General features: G+C 49.1%; 1 protein-coding gene across 2 annotated transcripts in view; it reads right to left on the bottom strand.

The window, feature by feature from the left end:
• Positions 1-1,963: 1,963 nt before the first annotated feature.
• The window catches only part of LOC144603574 (transcription intermediary factor 1-alpha-like), a 123,299-nt gene continuing 105,634 nt past the window's right edge, over positions 1,964-19,628 (bottom strand). Inside the window, exons 11-18 of one of the 2 annotated variants that reach the window (XM_078416983.1) lie at positions 17,528-17,663; positions 14,774-14,846; positions 14,082-14,253; positions 13,418-13,740; positions 9,963-10,095; positions 6,985-7,062; positions 3,971-4,123; positions 1,964-2,575 (exon numbers count right to left, since the gene is read on the bottom strand). In XM_078416983.1, the coding sequence (XP_078273109.1) occupies positions 2,354-2,575; positions 3,971-4,123; positions 6,985-7,062; positions 9,963-10,095; positions 13,418-13,740; positions 14,082-14,253; positions 14,774-14,846; positions 17,528-17,663 (1,290 nt within the window). In that variant the 3' untranslated portion in view covers positions 1,964-2,353. The remainder of the gene's footprint in view (positions 2,576-3,970; positions 4,124-6,984; positions 7,063-9,962; positions 10,096-13,417; positions 13,741-14,081; positions 14,254-14,773; positions 14,847-17,527; positions 17,664-19,628) is intronic. The other variant, XM_078416982.1, reaches the window with a different exon arrangement.

Raw genomic sequence — 19,628 nt, 5'->3', positions numbered from 1 at the left:
CTCCCCATACCCCTTGATTCCATTAGCCCTAAGAGCTATATCTAATTCTCGTTTGAATACATCCAGTGAATTGGCTTCCACTGCCTTCTGTGGCAGAGAATTCCAGCCCCAATCAGCGACGGCCTGACAAGTCGTAAATTTAAGGAGGGTGGGCGAGAACAAGCCCTTCATACAAGTGTGAAGAGAGCTGACAGTCACAAAAGTCACACCGTCAACTTTGCAGTGACACTTTGAGAATGTTTCTGAACATTGCCTGGAGGGTCAAATCCATTAAATATTTAAAACAAAATATTAAATGATTAAGCGTTTTAATAAAACAAAATCACCTCAAACTGCTGATTGAAGCCAATTTAATATAAGCACAATTATAAAGTAACCTTCTGTATTCTTACCTTGCTTCCTCTGTGAATGGAGTGAATGGCATTAGCAAAGCCTGAACCAAGATGGACGGCACACCATTGCAGCGGGGTTGCCAGTGTCAGGGCTGGCGAATCTCATAAGGTGGCAGAATGTACCGTTAGGTTTGCCTGCCGGAATCTCTTCATAGGTTCGGCATTTGTGGCCATGTGTCGAAATCCCAGACTGCACGCAGGCAGTCAGTTTGCCATGGAATTCCTGGCACTTGCTGCCAAGATTCAACCCCGTCTATCAACATACCTGCGACTGTGGACTGTGGCTTGGCACCTGGTCAATAGATGGCAGTGGAGCGCACGGGGATGGCAGACAATGAGACGCCCTCTATACCACACTGAAACATAGTATTACAGTCCATTAAACACTGGGGTAAATAAACGGTGACGCACCAACTCCAACGATATAGTATCTGTCGCGGTCAACATCCCAGCCTGCTGTGTACCAGGATGTTTGGACCTAAACAACGTAAGGAAGCTGAGTTTCTTTTAGATTTTTTTTTAGATTTTAAAGAGATACAGCGCGGAAACAGACCCTTCGGCCCACCGAGTCCGCGCCGCCCAGCGATCCCCGCACATTAACACTGTCCTACACCCACTAGGGACAATTTATACATTTACCCAGTCAATTAAACTACATACCTGTACGTCTTTGGAGTGTGGGAGGAAACCAAAGATCTCGGAGAAAACCCACGCAGGTCACGGGGAGAACGTACAGACTCCGTACAGACGGCGCCCGTAGTCAGGATCGAACCTGAGTCTCCGGCGCTGCATTCGCTGTAAGGCAGCAACTCTACCGCTGCGCCGCCGTGCCGCCCTAGAGTTGGCGGCAAAGGTCCACAGACAGGTGCTTGGAGGAGGAAAGTGAGGGAGAAATTTGAAGCAATTCCACAATTAATCACCCTCAATCTTACCGTGGATTCTTGGTGTAACTCCCTTTATTTCAGACTTTAGAGATACAGCGCGGAAACAGGCTCTTCGGCCTACCAAGACCAGCGATCGCCCCTGGTACACTGGCACTATCCTACACGCTAGGGTCAATTTACAATTTTACCGAAGCCAATTGGCCTACAAACCTGTACGTCTGTAGAGTGCAGGAGGAATCCAGAGCACCCGGAGAAATCCCAGGCGGTCACGGGGAGAACGTACAAACTCCGTACAGACAGCACCCGTCGTCAGGATCGAACCCGGGTCTCTGGCGCTGCAAGGCAGCAACTCTACCGCTGTGCCACTGTGCCGCCCAGGGTGTGGGGACAACAGCAAATTGTAAGCGGTGGGCCCAACTCACTAAAATCTGTGCGGCCAGCTTGAGGACAAGTCAACCCATTCTGCACGTTGTTTATCTTCTCTTTGGCACTGTTTGTTGTTCTCATACATGGTCTGACTTGACTGGACAGCACACAAAACAAAGTTAATCACTGCATATTGGTACACGTGACAATGCTAAAGCAACAGAACTACACCAAGTGGGAAAGACTGGGTCAGCCCTTCACTTTCTGGTAATGGAACGGTGGAACAGTAGGAGAAATTGGAAGAGGAAGGGAGAGAATGTCCCTTGCAATAAGCAAGGGAGACAAAGGCAGGCTGATAGTGGAGCAGGAGACGTAATGACTGCCCTAGTTTAGGTCAGTGTTGACACACCAGCCCTGGTTTTCCAGGGGAAATTTAACACCTGATTGAACGCGCTCATGAGGTACAGTTGAAACCCTACTTGTTTTGCCGGCCATCGCTGAGAGGGTTTCAGAAACAAACAAGCAGACAGACATGTCTGTGAGGTAGCAGAAATGTATTTAATTTACCACCTGCTGGTTTGTAATTCTAATACAGAATAGTGTTCATCAACTAACTAGATATTTCAAGCATTGTTTCTCTTAAATATCATTTTCCTGATACAAATATTACAGTCCTCAGCAAGTCTATTCAATGGGAGAATCCCAGCGCCGTCACTTGATGAAGATGGGGCTCTCTCTTCCTTTGGAACGCTTTCTCCGGGGCATGACGACATCTTCCTCGTCTTCCTCCGAGTCCACGTTAACCTTCGTGCGCTCGGGGTCGGTCTTAGAGGGTGTCGCCGGTGGGAATATCCTATCCGGGAAAAGGGCCGCGACCTTCACCTCGAAGTATTGCGCCAGGGTCCTTCCAGCGTGGGCGACTTCGGAGTCAGGCTGCAAGAGTTTAGTTAAGTTTAGAGATACAGCGCGGAAACAGGCCCCTTCAGCCCACCGAGTCCGCGCCGACCAGCGATCCCCGCACGTTAACACACACCAGGGAAAATTTTCACTTATACCAAGTATACAGACCCAAGCCAATTAACCTACAAGCCTGTACGTCTTTGGAGTGTGGGAGGAAGCTGCAGGCCTTGGAGAAAAACCACGCGGTCACGGGGGGAACGTACAAACTCCGTACAGACAGCACCCGTAGTCGGGATTGTACCCGGGTCTCTGGCGCTGCAGGCACTGTAAGCAATTCTACCGCTGCACCACCATTCCAACCATCTTCCAAACCCATAATACCTCCATCAGCTATCGGAGGTGCATTGGATTCTGACCTGGAAGAATATGACCGTTCTTGGGTCAAAGATGTGGACTACTTTCACCGCATGGGGTCGAAGGTGGCAGCTCACCACATTCTTTGAGAGCAATTAGAGATGGGCAAGAAATGCTAGCCTTCCCAATGTGCTCAGATGCCATGAAAGCTGGGTTAGCAGCTGAAGAAGGTGGTTTGAGGGAAATTTTAGATTTCCCAAACTGCAACTATGCACGAGGTGCAATTCTTAACGTTAACTTTTTTTATTTTTGCAAATCACTTTTAATGTCGCCACAGTAAACCCAAACACCTAAATTGATAAGTTTGTTGTACCAAGATCATAATTTGGTCTTTTTTTTAACAGTGTTAGAGCCCCTGGAGAGCGCAAGGAGTTTTTCACAGTTCCCCGATACGCATCTGGAAGTGGTACAAAGTCACACATACGCACATGAAGGCACACACGCACCGGCAGATAGGCATGCACGGCTGCATACACACAGACAAATGCATGCATGCACTCATGTACACACACAAACACACTGATATAGATTTAGATTTATTTTTTTTAGATTTAGAGATACAGCGCGGAAACAGGCCCTTCGGCCCACCGGGTCCGCGCCGCCCAGCGATCCCCGCACATTAACACTATCCCACACACACTAGGGACAATTTTTACATTTACCCAGTCAATTAACCTACAAACCTGTACGTCTTTGGAGTGTGGGAGGAAACCGAAGATATCGGAGAAAACCCACGCAGGTCACGGGGAGAACGTACAAACTCCGTACAGACGGTGCCCGTAGTCAGGATCGAACCTGAGTCTCCAGCGCTGCATTCGCTGTAAAACAGCAACTCTACCGCTGCGCCACCGTGACCGCCTGATAAGGCAGACAAACGCACATAACAGAGAATGGAGAGCAAAGTGGGACAACTAACTACACCCTTGCTGTTAGACTTCAGTGGGTTACGATTCAATCGTTCGAGAGCGTGAAGCTGAATCCTGGCCCGTGTTTGCGCGTGGAATTGCCACTTACCTCATTGAATTCCTCACAGTTCTTAAAGATCAGCCTGATATCAGCCACAAAGTCCTCGGCTCTCTGATAGTGCTGTGCGTGTTGCTTCTGCAGTTTAATCTTCACAGTGCACATGTCCATTGGCTTCTTTATAATCTTGTAGTAGTCAGGGACCTGCAAACAATGAGCGGCTGCCGCTTAGTGTCAATGAAGCTGTGGTCACAGGGTGTGTGGAACTGAGGAACAATGTGGGAAAGCTCAAGTATTACAGTTAAAGCACCAAAGCCGAACTCAATACTTTGAAATCCGGTGGACAGGAATATCCTTTAGCTTAGTTTAGTTTGGAGATACAGGGAAGAAACAGGCCCTTCGGCCCACCGAGTCCGCACCAACCAGCGATCCCGCACGTCAATACTATCCTACCCACACTAGGGACAATTTACAATTAAACCAAGCCAATTAGCATAAACACCTGAATGTCTTTGGAGTGTGTGGAAGCCGAAGGTCTCGGAGAAAACCCACGCGGTCACGGGGAGAACGTACAAACTCTGTACAGACAGCGCCCGTAGTCAGGATCGAACCCGGGTTTCTGGTACTGTAAGGCAGCAACTCTACCGCTGCGCCACCGTGACACCTTCAGGAGAGGGAAACCGACCTGGGTCATACGGCACTTACACAGGCCCTTTGGCCCACCAAGCCCGCACCAACTATCAACCACTCATCTACACCAGCCCTACACTAATCCTGGTTTATCTACCCATGCATTCCCATTAAAATCCCCTCAGATTTTGCCACCCTTCTAAACTAGGGGTAAATTATAGTGACCAATAGCCTACCAATCCATACAACAATCCATCCAAAACATGTTACCTCTTGCATGCGGGATCAGTGGACTACTTCGGTACTATTTGCTCATTGGGGATGTGCTTAGGTATGGTAATTCTCTACCGGACTGTTTGCAAGAAAATAATTTCACTGTGCATTTGCACTTCGCACATGTGACAATAAAAACATTGTCGTACCACTGAACTTTGAGATGTGGCAGAAAACCAGAACCTCCAGATGAATTCCACTGCAAACTCCACACAGACAGCAGCAGAAGTCAGAAGCAAACCCTGACAGCCTGGGATTGGAAGGCAGTAGATCACTGGAACACCTGAGAGTGACTCTAGTCTCGTCCCGAGCAAGTATCCTCATGCTCAATGGGCAATGTTTTCAGTCTGTTCAAACTTCTACCATCGGGCAGACGATACAAGGCCTTCTACGCCCGCACCTCCAGACTCAGGAACAGCTTCATCCCCAGGCCCATAGCTGCTATGAACCGGTCCTGCTGAGCCAGATGGTCACATCGCACAGTGAACTGGCACAGATCTACTTGCACTTTATTCTGTTTTAAAACTGTCCAATTTGTTTCATTGGGTTGTTTAAATTAATACTGACCAGCTAATTAATTTATTGCATCGTATGGGAGGCGCATTCCCAATCTCGTTGTACCCCTGTACAATGACAATAAAGATATATTGTATTGTATTGTATTGTATTGTATTGTATTGTATTGTATTGTATAAGGCTTTGGTAAAATCCAGAAGGCCTCTTCTTTTCGCTTCCAGATTGCTTCCAAGGAGTGTTGACCTGCTTGCAACCCTAGCTACAAGAGGGCAGGGGACCTTCCCCCAGTGGACGAGATCTCCACACACCTTCTCGTTTAATTTAGTTTACAGACACAGTATGGAAACATGACCTTAGGCCCACCGAGCCTGCACCGACCATTAATCACCCATCCACACGAGTCCTACGTTATCCCACTTGCTCACCCACTCCCTACACATCAGGGGCAATTTCTTTCTTTAGAGGCCAATTAACCTACAAACCCGCACGTCGTTGGGATGTGGGAAGAAACGGGAGTGTGAATCTATGCTATTAGCTGGTATAGTCAATTAGAGATATTATATTTTGTTGTAGTGAAGATGGTTTCTTGTGTTGTTTTAGCTAATATAAAATGGATGCTTATTTTAGTGGAAAGCAGTAAGATGGATGCTTGTGGCAGAAATGTTATCCTTGGGAACAGAATGTGTTTGTCCCTTTACGAGTGATAAGGAGTGTACAGAAGAGATGGGCTATTGTCCTCTCCCACTACTCTGGCTGACTGCGAGTACTGTGTATTGAAACAGTAAAGCAAGGTCATGCAGCTGCGAGATTGCTCGTCTATAGAGATAAGAAAGTTTCTTTCTTATTAGCAACTCCTTATTTGGGTGCGTGTGAAAGGAGGAAAAGTTTGAATCCACGCTAGGTAAATTGATGCGTTTCTCTAAATACATGTGACTTATATTAATGGTTTGGTTTTTGAGCATGTGACCTGTATCAATGATTTTGTCTTCTCTGTAACCATGGAAATTGTATTAGATGTGTAAGTGGTCATTGTATTAGATGTGTAATTGGTCATTGTATTAGATGTGTAATTGGTCCTTGATTTCTTTTTGTCACACCTCTCTTTTTCTGTATAAAAAAGTAAACAATGGTGGAGAAGTTGTTCTTCCCCTCCCCTGAGTTGCGGTCTCTTCAGACACTAGTGTTGTGTCTGGAGATCTTCTCGGGAACAACCCCATGGTGGAATAAATCTGATGTGCTAATCCAGTATCACGTGTGATTATTCAGACTGAAGGTAAAGAATTTGATTTAACAGGAGCATCCGGAGGAATGTGACCGCAAGGGTTTTCTCCGGGCGCTCCACGTTACAAAGGTGTACAGGTTTGTAGGTTAATTGGCTTTGGTGACATTGTAATCCACGGAGAAATCCACAAGGGCAACGCGTGCAAACACCACACAGGCAGCGCCTGGCGTCAGGATCGAACCCGGTTCTCTGGCGCTGTGAGGCAGCATTTCCACCCGCCGCGCCACTGCGCCACCGATGGACCATGTTAGGTGCGGTCCAATATCCCGACTCTCCGCGGAGGAAAGGCTCGCTGAGTGTGGCACTGCACCATGTGTGAGGAAGGACTTGGGCCCTTTAGGGCAGAAGGGACACAGGTACTTACAACGGAAGCAGGAACTGGTTCTTGGAAGGCAACGCTCATCTCTTCACAGTACAAAGAAAGCAGCAGGTTCTCGCATTTCTGTAAAAAACAAATTGCTTGTTACTTGGGAACATAGAGTCATACAGCAAGCATGGAAACAGGCCCTATGTCCAACTTGTCCAACGCCGACCAACCTTGCCCCAACTACACCAGTCCCACCTGCCCACGTCTGGCCCATATCCCTCTAAACCTTTCTTTTCCATGTGCCTGTCCAAATGTTTTTTAAATGTTGTTATAGTATCTGCCTCAACTACCTCCTCCGGCAGCTCATTCCATATAACCACCACTCTCTCTGTGTGAAAAAGTTGCTCCTCAGGTTCTCATTAAATCTTTCCCCTCTCACCTTAAACCTATGTCCTCTGGTTCTTGATTCCCCTACTCTGGGCAAAAGGCTCTGGGCATCTACGCTATCTATTTCTTATACACCTCTACAAGGTCACTCCTCATCCTCCTGTGCTTCAATGAGTAGTCCTGGCCTGCACAACCTCTCGCTATAGCTTAGGCCCTCTGGCAACATCCTTGTAAATCTTCTCTGCATTCCTTTTGCTTAATAACATGTCTCCTGTAACAAACGTACTTGTTGCTTTCCAATGGAAAGCCTCAGTAACCTGGACCACACTCTCAAAACATCTCTTTATCGTTTAATATCCTTTTACAGTCCACAATGTATTGCTGCAGAAAGGTTGGGGTCGAGGCAGCACGTACTGTATCATATCATATCATATCATATATATACAGCCGGAAACAGGCCTTTTCGGCCCACCAAGTCCGTGCCGCCCAACGATCCCCGTACATTAACACTATCCTACACCCACTAGGGACAATTTTTACATTTACCCAGCCAATTAACCTACATACCTGTACGTCTTTGGAGTGTGGGAGGAAACCGAAGATCTCGGAGAAAACCCACGCAGGTCACGGGGAGAACGTACAAACTCCTTACAGTGCAGCACCCGTAGTCAGGATCGAACCTGAGTCTCCGGCGCTGCATTCGCTGTAAAGCAGCAACTCTACCGCTGCGCCACCATCAACATCAGTCATGATCAGAACAACTCACCTCATCTTCAAAAGAATTCTTTCCAGCTCAAATGGTCAAGCAGGTCTTAGATTTCATCTAAAGATTGGTTCTCAAAGATCCTAACACTCTCTGCACCGTACTGATGGCCAAGTAAGACCTTCAAATGAGATTCCTACCACTGACGTTATGAAGAGGTGAGAATGTACAAACTACGTACAGACAGCACCCCGTAGTCAGGATCTAACCCGGGCCTCTGGCGCTGTAAGACAGCAACTCTACCGCTGTGCCACCGTGCCGCCCCGTTTACTCCAGTCTATTCCCAAATTCCAACGATGCACAGATAAGCAGGTGAACTGACCACTGTAAACGGCCCCAAGTGTGCAGATATGTGGTTAAATCTGGGAGGAATTGATGGGAATGTGAGAAGAATAAAAACTAGGATGGGTGCAGTTGAGTGCTTGGATGTCGTCGTGGACTTGATGGGCTGAACAATCTGTTTCCATGTTGTCTCATTCTATACAGGATGAGGAAAGTTGAGTTGAACAAACAAGGCTTGTATCTGCAGGAGACACAAGAAACTGCAGACGCTGGGATCTTGAGCAAAGTGCTGGAGGAAATCAGCAAGTCAGGCAGCATTGTGGAGTGAATGGACAGACGACGATTCGGGTCCTGTGTTGAGAAGGGTCCCAACTGGAGGCGGTGTCCTTCAGTTTCCTCCGTAGATGCTGCCTGATGCGCCGAGTTCCTCCAGCACCTTGTGTTTTTGTACTTGCAGGTGGTTGGAAGAGAGGGGATTTGATTGAATCATACAAGATTCGGGCGGTCACGGTGGCGCAGTGGTAGAGTTGCTGCCTTACAGCGAATGCAGCCCCAGAGACCCGGGTTCGATCCCGACCACGGGTGCTGTCTGTAGGGAGTTTGTACGTTCTCCCCATGACCTGCGTGGGTTTTCTCCGAGATCTTCGGTTTCCCCCCACTCTCCAAAGATGTTCAGGTTCATTGGCTTGGTAAATGTAAAAGATTGTCCCCAGTGTGTGTAGGATGGTAATGTGCAGGGATCGCTGGTTGACACGGACCTGGTGGGCCGAAGGGCCTGTTTCTGCGCTGCATCTCTAAACTAACCTAAACCAAGATGTTGTAGGGTCTTGACAGGTTGGGATTGGGGAGGGAGCTTCCTCTCATGGGAGAATCTCACATCTTGTGGACATATGTATTATAGGAGAACAAAGCCTCAATTATTCCCACATGGCACCTTCTGACACCACTACAGCACAGCACTGATCCGTCAGCCTCGATCACGGTCAAAGTTTGAAGTGGGTCTTAAACCCACAATTTTCCAGAGCAAAACCAAATGAGACACATTTAACACCTACAAATAAGAGGCTGAAATCAAATCTCAGCAGCATTAATGTTTGATGATGAATCCTAGGTGGACACAAACTGCTGGAGTAACTCAGCGGGTCAGGCAGCATCTCATGAGAGAAGAAATGGGTGACGTTTCGGGTCGAGGCCCTTCTTCAGACTGAATCTTAAGTCACGTGTCAAGTTTAGTTTTAGTTTTAGAGATACAGCGTGGAAACTGGCCCTTCGGCCCACTGAGTCTGTGCGGACCAGCGATCCCCATACACTAACACTATCCTACACACTAGGAATAATTTACAATCTTTACTGAAGCCAGTTAACATACAAACCTGTGCGCCTTTGAGAGTGTGGGAGGAAGCCGGAGAAGAGCATCCGGAGAACGCCCACACGATCACAGGGAGAACGTACAAACTCCGTACAGACAAGCACCCGTAGTCAGGATCGAACCCGGGTCTCTAAGGCAGCAACTCTACCGCTGCGCCACCGTGCCGTCCAGTGCTCGTGCTAGTGTCCGGCACTTCTGCACTGCGCATTTTTGACGGGACACATACGCACGTACCATTTGATCAACTGGGGGCATCTCGGGAGCCCCCGCTGCTTTCCGCTTGTCGCCCGCCTGCCCCTGCTCGTCGCAGTCGTACGTCACCCCGGGGTTCACCAGGTCACGGCAGAACGTACAGATCCACTCGCCGCTGAGGGAAACAAACAGAACGGTTCAGTTTAAGATTAAGGGGGCGGCCATTTAGGACCGAGACGAGGAAAAAACTTTTCACCCAGAGAGTTGTGAATCTGTGGAATTCTCTGCCACAGAAGGCAGTGGAGGCCAATTCACTGGATGTTTTCAAGAGGTAGTTAGTACTGATTTTAGATGATCAGCCATGATCATATAGAATGGCGGTGCTGGCTCGAAGGGCCGAATGGCCTACTCCTGCACCTATTTTTCTATGTTTTCTATGAAACCTATCGAATATTAAAGGCCTGGATAGAGTGGACGTGGAGAGGATGTTTTGCGTGTTTGGAGTGTCTAGGAGCCATGGCCTCAGAATAAAAGGACGTACCTTTAGGAAGGAGACACAGAGGAATTTATTTCGTCAGAGGGTGGTGAATCTGTGGAATTCATTGTCACAGAAGGCTGCGGAGGCCAAGTCAATGGATATTTTTAAACCAGAGCATGACAGATTCTTGATTAGTACGGGTGTCAGGGGTTAGAGGGAGAAGCCAAGAGAATGGGGTTGAGAGGAAAAGATAGATCAGCCATGATTGAATGGCAGAGTAGACTTGAGGGGCTGAATGGACCAATTCTGCTCCTACAACCAATGAACTTGTCGATGGCTGACCGAGAACTAGCTGCCCACGGTGGGTGGAACAGAGACACGTAAAGGAGCAGGCAAGTTACTCCGAAGATAGACACAAAAACCTGGAATGATTCAGTGGGGTCAGGCAGCATCTCTGGAGAAGAGGAACGTGTCTGGTCGACACCCTTCTTCAGACACCCTTCAACCAGGTAAGGAACTGCAGATTATGGTTTACACCGACAATAGACACAAAATGTTGGAGCAACTCAGCGGGTCAAGAAGCATCTCTGGAATCATAGAGTCATAGCTTGGAAACAGGCCCTTCGGCCCAACTTGCCCACACCGACCAACATGTCCCATCTGAACTACTCCCACCAGCCCACGTTTGATCCATTTCCCTCCAAACCCACCTGTCCTATCCATGTACCTGTCCAACTGTTTCTCAAATGTTGGGATAGTCCCTGCCTCAACTACCTCCTCTTGCAGCTTGCTTGAGAAAAGGAATAGGTGGCGTTTCAGGTCGAGACCCTTGTTCAGACTGGGAGTCAGGGTGGAGGGATTCCTGTTTCTCATTTAAATGCAGAACTGCAGTTACCGGAAATGTATCTCATCAAAATTCAAAAGGAACACTGATCTCTGAATGCTTGGCCTGAGAATTGCTGGCTGACACTAGACAGAAGCTCAGCTCTTGGGCATGGGTTTAATGGTCATCCATTTCAATGGGAGCCAGTTTCCTGTCTGATGCTCCAAACACTCCAAACACTTCAGCATCCGGTTGCCAATCCCATTCAGAAAAGAAATAACTTGCAGTTAAAGAACAAGTGCCGCCCTGCCTGTTTGCTTCTGGCTACCCTGAGGGTCATGCATACAATAACAATCCTTGGGCAACGACTGTAGTCAAGCAGGCAAGATACAACATGTGGGTGTTCGAGTCAAGGAGCGGTCAGGAGGTGGGTAAGGTTGTTCCACCAGCGATGCCTGCACAATCATACCGAGCCAATTAACCTACAGACCTACAGTAGGTCTTTTGAGCGTGGGAGGAAACTGGAGATCCCGGAGAAAAACCCCACGCAGGTCACGGGGAGAACGTACAAACAACGCACAGGCAGCACCCTCAGTCAGGATCGAACCCGGGTCTCCGGCGCTGCACGGGCAGCAACTCTACTGCCGCGCCACCTGAAGATGGGTCCCGTCCCCAGCAAAAGCCACCTATCCATTTTCGCTGGAGATGCTGCAGGACCCGCTGAATCACTCCGGCACTTTTGTTGTCGATATTCACTGCCGTCAATTAGGCTGCAACACTGGGTGGGGAAGCACAGAGGCGGAGACTACTGGAAATTAAAAAAAACCACTAATCCTCTCAACTTACCGCCTCATCTCAACTTCCTCTGGTAACGGAGCAGCAAAAAACAACTTGAATAAAATCTATCCTAATTGCATTTGAACGATTCGCGGTTAGCCACATTCCGCTTCCCCTTGAAGGGACTTGTTTCATAGAACGATGGCGTGCGTAAGGAGACACAGACGGCATTTGCACAGAGTGAGATTTGGAAGACAGTTCCAATAGGTTCCTGGTGCCGCTACCAGACTCCTGAACCGCCCCACTCCACAGCCATCAACTCAATTGGGTCAACCACATCTACTATTGTAGATGGGACATGTTGGCCGGTATGGGCACGTTGGGCCGAAGGGGGCCTGTTTCCACGCTGTAAGGCTCCACGGCACTACATATATAAGATTGCCGCTAGAACAAGTCAGCGTTGCGTATTCCACGGAAAGTGACTTACTCCCAGCTCTCCAAAAGCCCATCAATTGTCTACAAGGCACTCAAAACAAGCGGTTGACCAATTTCAACCCACGGTCAATTTCAAAACTAGAAAGATAGACTAGTTTGCATTCAAAACCATTTGCCATTTGGCCGCCAGCCAATTTATTACCCGATGGACACTCTGCAGAACCAACTCTTCTTCAAAAGCAACCCAACAGGCTTGGATAGGGTGGATGTGGAGGTGATGTTTCCACCAGTGGGAGATCCCAGGACCAGAGGCCATAGCCTCATAATTAAAGGACGTTCCTTTAGGGAGGAGATGAGGAGGAATTTCTTTAGTCAGAGGGTGGTGAATCTGTGGAATTCATTGCCACGGAAGGCTGTGGAGGTCAAATCAATGGATATTTCTAAGGCAGGAATAGATAGATTCTTGATTAGTATGGGTGTCAAGGGTTATGGGGAGAAGGCAGGAGAATGGGGTTAGGAGGGATAGATAGATCAGCCATGATTAAATGGCAGAGTAGACGATGGGCTGAATGGCCTCATTCTGCTCCTAACATACGAACTTATGAATAAATCCCAAAGCTCCTAGCAAAGGTCCAAAAGTAGAAGAACAATGGCATAGGGGGTGCCATCATGCCAAGGTTTGCCTCGTCTCACTTCATCCTGAGTTGGAAAAGTATTGTCATCATTGCTCGGTCTAACCCTGGAACTCACTGCGCACCCTCATTCTGGGAATGCCTTCATCACAAGGATGGGATTGGATCAGGAAATGGACCACTGCACCTTCTCAAGGCCAGTTAGGTTAAACAGAAAGTGTTTGTCCCTGCCAGTGAATCACGAAATCTTAAAGAAACTAAACGTCATTCAGAAGACAGCTTTCCGTGAGGCGGCTTTACATTTGGAGAGGCAGAGAGCCCGCCGAGAACGGGGGGAGTTGACGCATCTTACCTCGGAAAAGTCAGGAGAGTGGGCACGTGGCAGACTAGATGGAAGACTTTGGGGCACTTCTCGCAGCAGAGCAGGTCGCCTCCGTTCTGACAGACGGCACACCAGTCTTCATTCGGGTCGTCCTCTTTACTGTTGTCACCTCCTGCCCGGGGCGGCTTGTGAGAGGTGCCCGAGGCCTGGGACTGCCTGTCCACAGGGGCGGCGATACTGGGGAAGGGAGACGCCGTGCTGTCCGGGGGGTCCCCTCTGGCCGAGCCGTCCTGCTGAATGCCCACCCGCCCCTCCATCACCAACGTTGCTGCGCTGCTCCGTTGGGTCACCAGCTGGAAGGGAGGGATGGAAAGCAGGCGGAATAGATTACAGCTGCTTGAAACTTCACAGAAGGATGGCTGGAGAAGAGATTCGTTTAATTTGGGGATACAGCATGAAAACACATCCTTCGGCCCACCGAGTCCACGCCGACCATCGATCACTAGTTCTACGTTATCCCACTTTCTCACCCGCTCCCTTACGCACAATTTTATGTGAAATAGTTTGAAAATACACAAATAAAAACTTAGGAGCACCGGCTTTGACCTTTGACGAAGGTCAGGGTGGGCAAGTCGGGCTGCTGGGCCTGTTTCCACGCTGTACGACTCTATGACTTTATGACTCCATGACTGACCAGGCTAGGATCCGTGATCTCTTCTCCAGGCTCTTGCTTCACCACAATGATGGGGAAATCGCACAGGCCATCCGCCAAATTCGGCTCCTGCTTTACTTGAAATGATTCAAGGCGAATGGCTGGTGGCATCTGCTGAGGCTCAGGTCGCGATAGCCTGCCCGATGAGGTGCAGCTGCAAGAACGTGAGGGGAACAAAGTCAGACAGAGAGATGGAGGTAAGAGAAGAGAGGGGGAGAGAGACAGAGGAAGAGAGAGGGGAAGAAAGAGAGGGAGTGAGGGGGAGTGGGAGAGAGAGAGAGAGGGGGGAGAGTAGGGGGGAGGGAGATGGTAGGGAGAGATGGTATGGAGGAAGTGAGGGAGGGAGAGAGGGAAAGAGAGAGGGGGAAAGAGAGGGAGGGAGGTAAGGAAAGATGGGAGGGAGGGAGGGAGGTAAGGAAAGATGGGAGGGAGGGAGGGAGGGAGGGAGGGAGGGAGGGAGGGAGGGAGGGAGGGAGGGAGGGAGGGAGGGAGGGAGGGAGGGAGGGAGGGAGGGAGGGAGGGAGGGAGGGAGGGAGGGAGGGAGGGAGGGAGGGAGGGAGGGAGGGAGGGAGGGAGGGAGGGAGGGAGGGAGGGAGGGAGGGAGGGAGGGAGGGAGGACTGAGAAAGATAGAAGGGAAAGTGATTGACTAATCGGGTAGTTCACAGGTTCTCACCTTCCTCTGCTGCCAGTGCTGGAGCTGTTGAAAGTGTGTGAATGTCCATGCACATTGGTGACCATCACTGTCCCTGGGGAGAGAGAGAGAGAGAGAGCATGAGAGGCTAATCATGAGCAATAACGTGCCAATACGGAATACACATTGGTGCTCCTATCGTAGTGCTTGCAGCTCAGACAAAAACTTTTAATTCGCGAGTGTTTTATCGTGCGAGAACTTCAGCAGAACCTAATCCCGATCTCGTCCCCAGTGGCCACCATTTTGTTGTGGGCCACACAAATATGAGACCAGAACTCGCACCGTTAAAACGCTAGCTAGGACATGCATGGATCTAAAGGAGTCCTAGTGCCAACTGCAGGAGTACGGGCTGGCTTTGCTGGGTTTTTGCAAGCCCGTCCAGGTCACGGGCAGAAGCCTGGTGGAAATCCATGGAGAAGAAGGATTGCCTTACTTTCCGCCCTCCAAAACCAATAACCAAAACCAATAGTGACAACAGGGGATGTGTGGTGCACGCAGATACCAGCTGTCTGCACCAGTGGGCTCGGTATCTCTTCCTACGAGGCCCTGTCAACCATCCAGAAGCAGAAACATTTTACATGGAAATAGATGGAAATAGAAATGGGCGGCAAGGTGGTTCAGTGGTAGAGTTGCTGCCTCACAGCGCCAGAGACTCGGGTTCGATCCTGACTACGGGTGCTGTCTGTACGGAGTTTGTACGTTCTCCCCGTGACCTGCGTGGGTTTTCTCCGGGATCTCCGGTTTCCTCCCACACTCCAAACAAGTACAGGTTTGTAGGTTAATCGGCTTGGTGTCATTGTAAATTGTCCCTAGTGTGTAGGAAAGTCAAGTCAAGTCAAGTCAAGTCAAGTCAAGTCAATTTTATTTGTATAGCACATTTAAAAACAACCCACGTTGACCAAAGTGCTGTACATCTGATTAGGTTCCAATGGAAAAAATAAATAAATAAATGAAACATACAGTAGCACGCAAACAGTTCACAGCGCCTCCTCAATGAGCCTCAAACGCTAGGGAGTAGAAATAGGTTTTGAGCCTGGACTTAAAGGAGTCGATGGAGGGGGCAGTTCTGATGGGGAGAGGGATGCTGTTCCACAGTCTAGGAGCTGCAACCGCAAAAGCGCGGTCACCCCTGAGCTTAAGCCTAGACCGCGGGATAGTGAGTAGCCCCAAGTCGGCCGACCTGAGGGACCTGGAGTTAGAGAGGGGGGTTAGAAGATTTTTGATGTAGGGGGGGGAGTGTCCATTTAGGGCTTTATACGTGAATAGGAGGAGCTTGAAGTTGATTCTGTACCGTACAGGGAGCCAGTGGAGAGAGGCCAGAATCGGGGTGATGTGGTCCCTTTTACGGGTACCCGTCAGGAGTCTCGCTGCGGCGTTTTGGACCAGTTGCAGGCGGGACAGGGAAGATTGGCTGATCCCAGTGTATAGGGAGTTGCAGTAGTCTAGGCGGGAGGAAATGAAAGCGTGAATGATTTTTTCTGTGTCGTCGAATTGGAGGAAAGGTTTGATTTTAGCTATGGTTCGAAGTTGGAAGAAGCTGGCTTTTACCACAGCGTTGACTTGCTTATCAAATTTTAATGCAGAGTCAAATATCATGCCGAGGTTTTTGACATGCGGTTTGACTAGGCAGGATAGACTTCCAAGACTGCCTGTTATCAATTTGATGGAGTCGGGGGGGCCGAATAGGATGACCTCAGACTTGCTCTCATTTAATTGGAGGAAGTTCTGTGCCATCCAACATTTTATGTCCTCAAGGCAGTGCAAGAGGCTGTTTAAATTTGACTGGTTGTTGGGTTTCAGGGGGAGGTAAAGCTGAGTGTCATCGGCTTAGCAGTGGAAAGAAATGCCGTGCCTTTGAATGATTTGGCCAAGGGGGAGCATGTATAGAGAGAAGAGAATGGGGCCTAGGATGGAGCCTTGTGGAACTCCGCAGGGGGAGAGGGATGCTGTTCCACAGTCTAGGAGCTGCTAGCTGGAGAAGAGGAATAACTGCCTATGTTGATGGCGAAACTCCTATCTTTGAGGAAAGGACTAGCATGCGGGGATCGCTGGTCGGCGCGGACTCGGTGGGCTGAAGGACCTGTTTCCCCGCTGTGTCTCTAAACTAAACTAAACTAGGCTAAGATAAAAGCCAATGCCGTGCAAATGAGAAAACATTCCTAACTCCAGAGCGTCAGCAACAGGTTTCAAAGTTTGTCACCAAACTCCATTCTGTTGATGCACCGTGTTGGCGAGCGACCCAATTGTTCCGTTTCTGGTTAGTTTATTGTCACGTGTACCGAGGTACAGTGGAAAGCTTATGTTGCGTGCTTGTTGGGTAATTGTGAGAAACATAGAAAACAGGTGCAGGAGTAGGCCATTCGGCCCTTCGAGCCAGCACTGCCCTTCAACATAATCATGGCTGATCATCTAAAATGAGTACCCCCGTTCCTGATTTTTTTCCCCCATATCCCTTGATTCCTTTAGCCCCGAGATTATACCTAACTCTCTCTTGAAAACATCCAGTGAATTGGCCTCCACTGCCTTCTGTGACAGAGAATTCCACAGATTCACAACTCTCTGGATGAAATGGTTTTTCCTCATCTCAGTCCTTAATGGCATAGTCCTTTTCTTAAACTGTGACCCCCCCTGGTTCTGGACTTCCCCCCAACATCGGGAACATTATTTCCTGCGTCTAGCCCGTCCAATCCCTTAAGAATTGTACATGCTTCTATAAGGTTGTTGGATCAGACTTACCAGTGTGTCCGGGCGATGGCGCGGAAGGTGCAGGAGAAGGGTTAGTGTTGGCTGCTGATGGCCTTGCGGGTGCACAGTTGCCGTTCTTCTCCCTGACCAGCAAGCTTTCCAGCAACACTGTCCCTGCATCGTCCAGCTGCAGTACGAAGGGAACAAAGAGCTTTAGCACCCGTTGCTACGTTTTCGAAGATAGATCAGGCACCGACCGGTTGATCAGTCCATCACATGGCCCAACCTTTGGCGTTGCTGAGGTACAACAGGCGGGAGGGAACAAGTTGCAGAGATTTGCCCTCTCTCACGACCAGGTCTTCTGACCATTTTCGCAACATTGTTCACGTTCACAGGTTTGTAGGAGTAGAATCAGACCATTCGGGCCCATCGAGTCCACTCCGCCATTCAAACACGGCTGATCACTGCCTCCCAATCCCATTTTCCTGCCTTCTCCCCATAACCCTTGACATTCGTTCTAATCGAGAATTTGTCTTCCTCTGCCATAAAAATATCCATTGACTTGGTCTCCACAGCCCTCTGTGGCAAAGAGTTCCACAGATCAACTACCCTCTGCCTAAAGAAGTTCCTCCTCACCTCCTTTCTAAAAGAGCACCCCTTTAATTCTGAGGCAATGACCTCTGGTCCTGGACTCTCCCACCAGTGGAAACATCCTTTTCACATCCACCACATATTGTATGTGGCGGCAACAGTGGGCAAATTGCCTGCGTAACAATTGCACTTCTAAAGTAATTCAAACGTGTTCAGGCAATGAGGCAATGGGAGATAGGACATGCTTTCTCCTTCTGCTATTCACCTTTCCGTCTTACAGGAAGAAACAGGAGCGTGAATGTGTAGGACAGTTGTTTGGTCTTGATCAGGACATTTCAGTGTCACGTCCAATTCTATAAGTAAACCGACACGCATTAAAAACTGAATCATGCTCTACTCTCATTTCGATGGCAAACCTGAATCTTCCTCTATGAAGAGGGAGGCACCACATTGACCCCACACTGATGACTCTCAGTATTCTGCATGGTCGTAGAGACATACTGCACACGCAAGGAACTGCAGATGCTGGAAATTTGCGCAGGACTGGAGTAACTCAGCGGGTCAGGCAGCATCTGCGGAGGACCTGGATAGGTGGCGTTTCAGGTCGGGACACACATCCCAACCCGAAATGTCACCTTGTCCGTGTCCTCCAGACCTGTGGTTACTCCGGCACTTTGTGTTTCGAGAGACAAATGCAGATTGAAATAGCATCCTCTCACACGTTACAATCGATGCACATACTCCAAAGCACCACCCGTCCTACAAAATACAAGACGCGGGCAAGTGCAAGGCCGCTGCAGGTGGAAAATAGGTTTCATGGAAAGCCGATCCCTTTATCCGCGATCCACAGCATCGGGAAACAATACTCTCTCCTCTGGGACTGGGAGCCTTCAGGGCCATATTCTGGAGATACTCTAGCGTGGACTCAACAGGGATACAGATCCCCCCGTACCACTTCACTCTTAGTCATAGCAATAGACAATAGACAATAGGTGCAGGAGGAGGCCATTCGGCCCTTCGAGCCAGCACTGCCATTCAATGTGATCATGGCTGATCATTCTCAATCAGTACCCCGTTCCTGCCTTCTCCCCATACCCCCTGACTCAGCTATCTTTAAGAGCTCTATCTAGTTCTCTCTTGAAAGCATCCAGAGAATTGGCCTCCACTGCCTTCTGAGGCAGAGAATTCCTCAGATTTACAACTCTCTGACTGAAAAAGATTTTCCTCATCTCCGTTCTAAATGGCCTACCCCTTATTCCTAAACATTCGGAACATGTTTCCTGCCTCTAACGTGTCCAACCCTTTAATAATCTTATGTTTCGATACGATCCCTGATAGCACTGAGGTCAATGCCACAAAATAGCAGGAATGGCTCCAATGGATTGTGTGAGTGAGTATTGACCTGTTCAGTCCCACCACCCCCCCCCCCCCCCACCCCCCCCCCCCCCCCCACCCCCACCCCCCGAGTATTCTTGGGTCATGGCCAATAGTGAGAAAAAAACTTGGCAGTGAACAGGGTAAGGATAAACCAAATGTTTAGGAAGGAACTGCAGATGCTGGT

The sequence above is a fragment of the Rhinoraja longicauda genome, chromosome 20, assembly GCF_053455715.1.
Source record: "Rhinoraja longicauda isolate Sanriku21f chromosome 20, sRhiLon1.1, whole genome shotgun sequence".
Taxonomy (NCBI): Eukaryota; Metazoa; Chordata; class Chondrichthyes; order Rajiformes; family Arhynchobatidae; genus Rhinoraja; species Rhinoraja longicauda.
The sequence above is the reverse complement of the archived record's forward strand: the minus strand, read 5'-3'. Positions and strand labels throughout refer to the sequence as shown.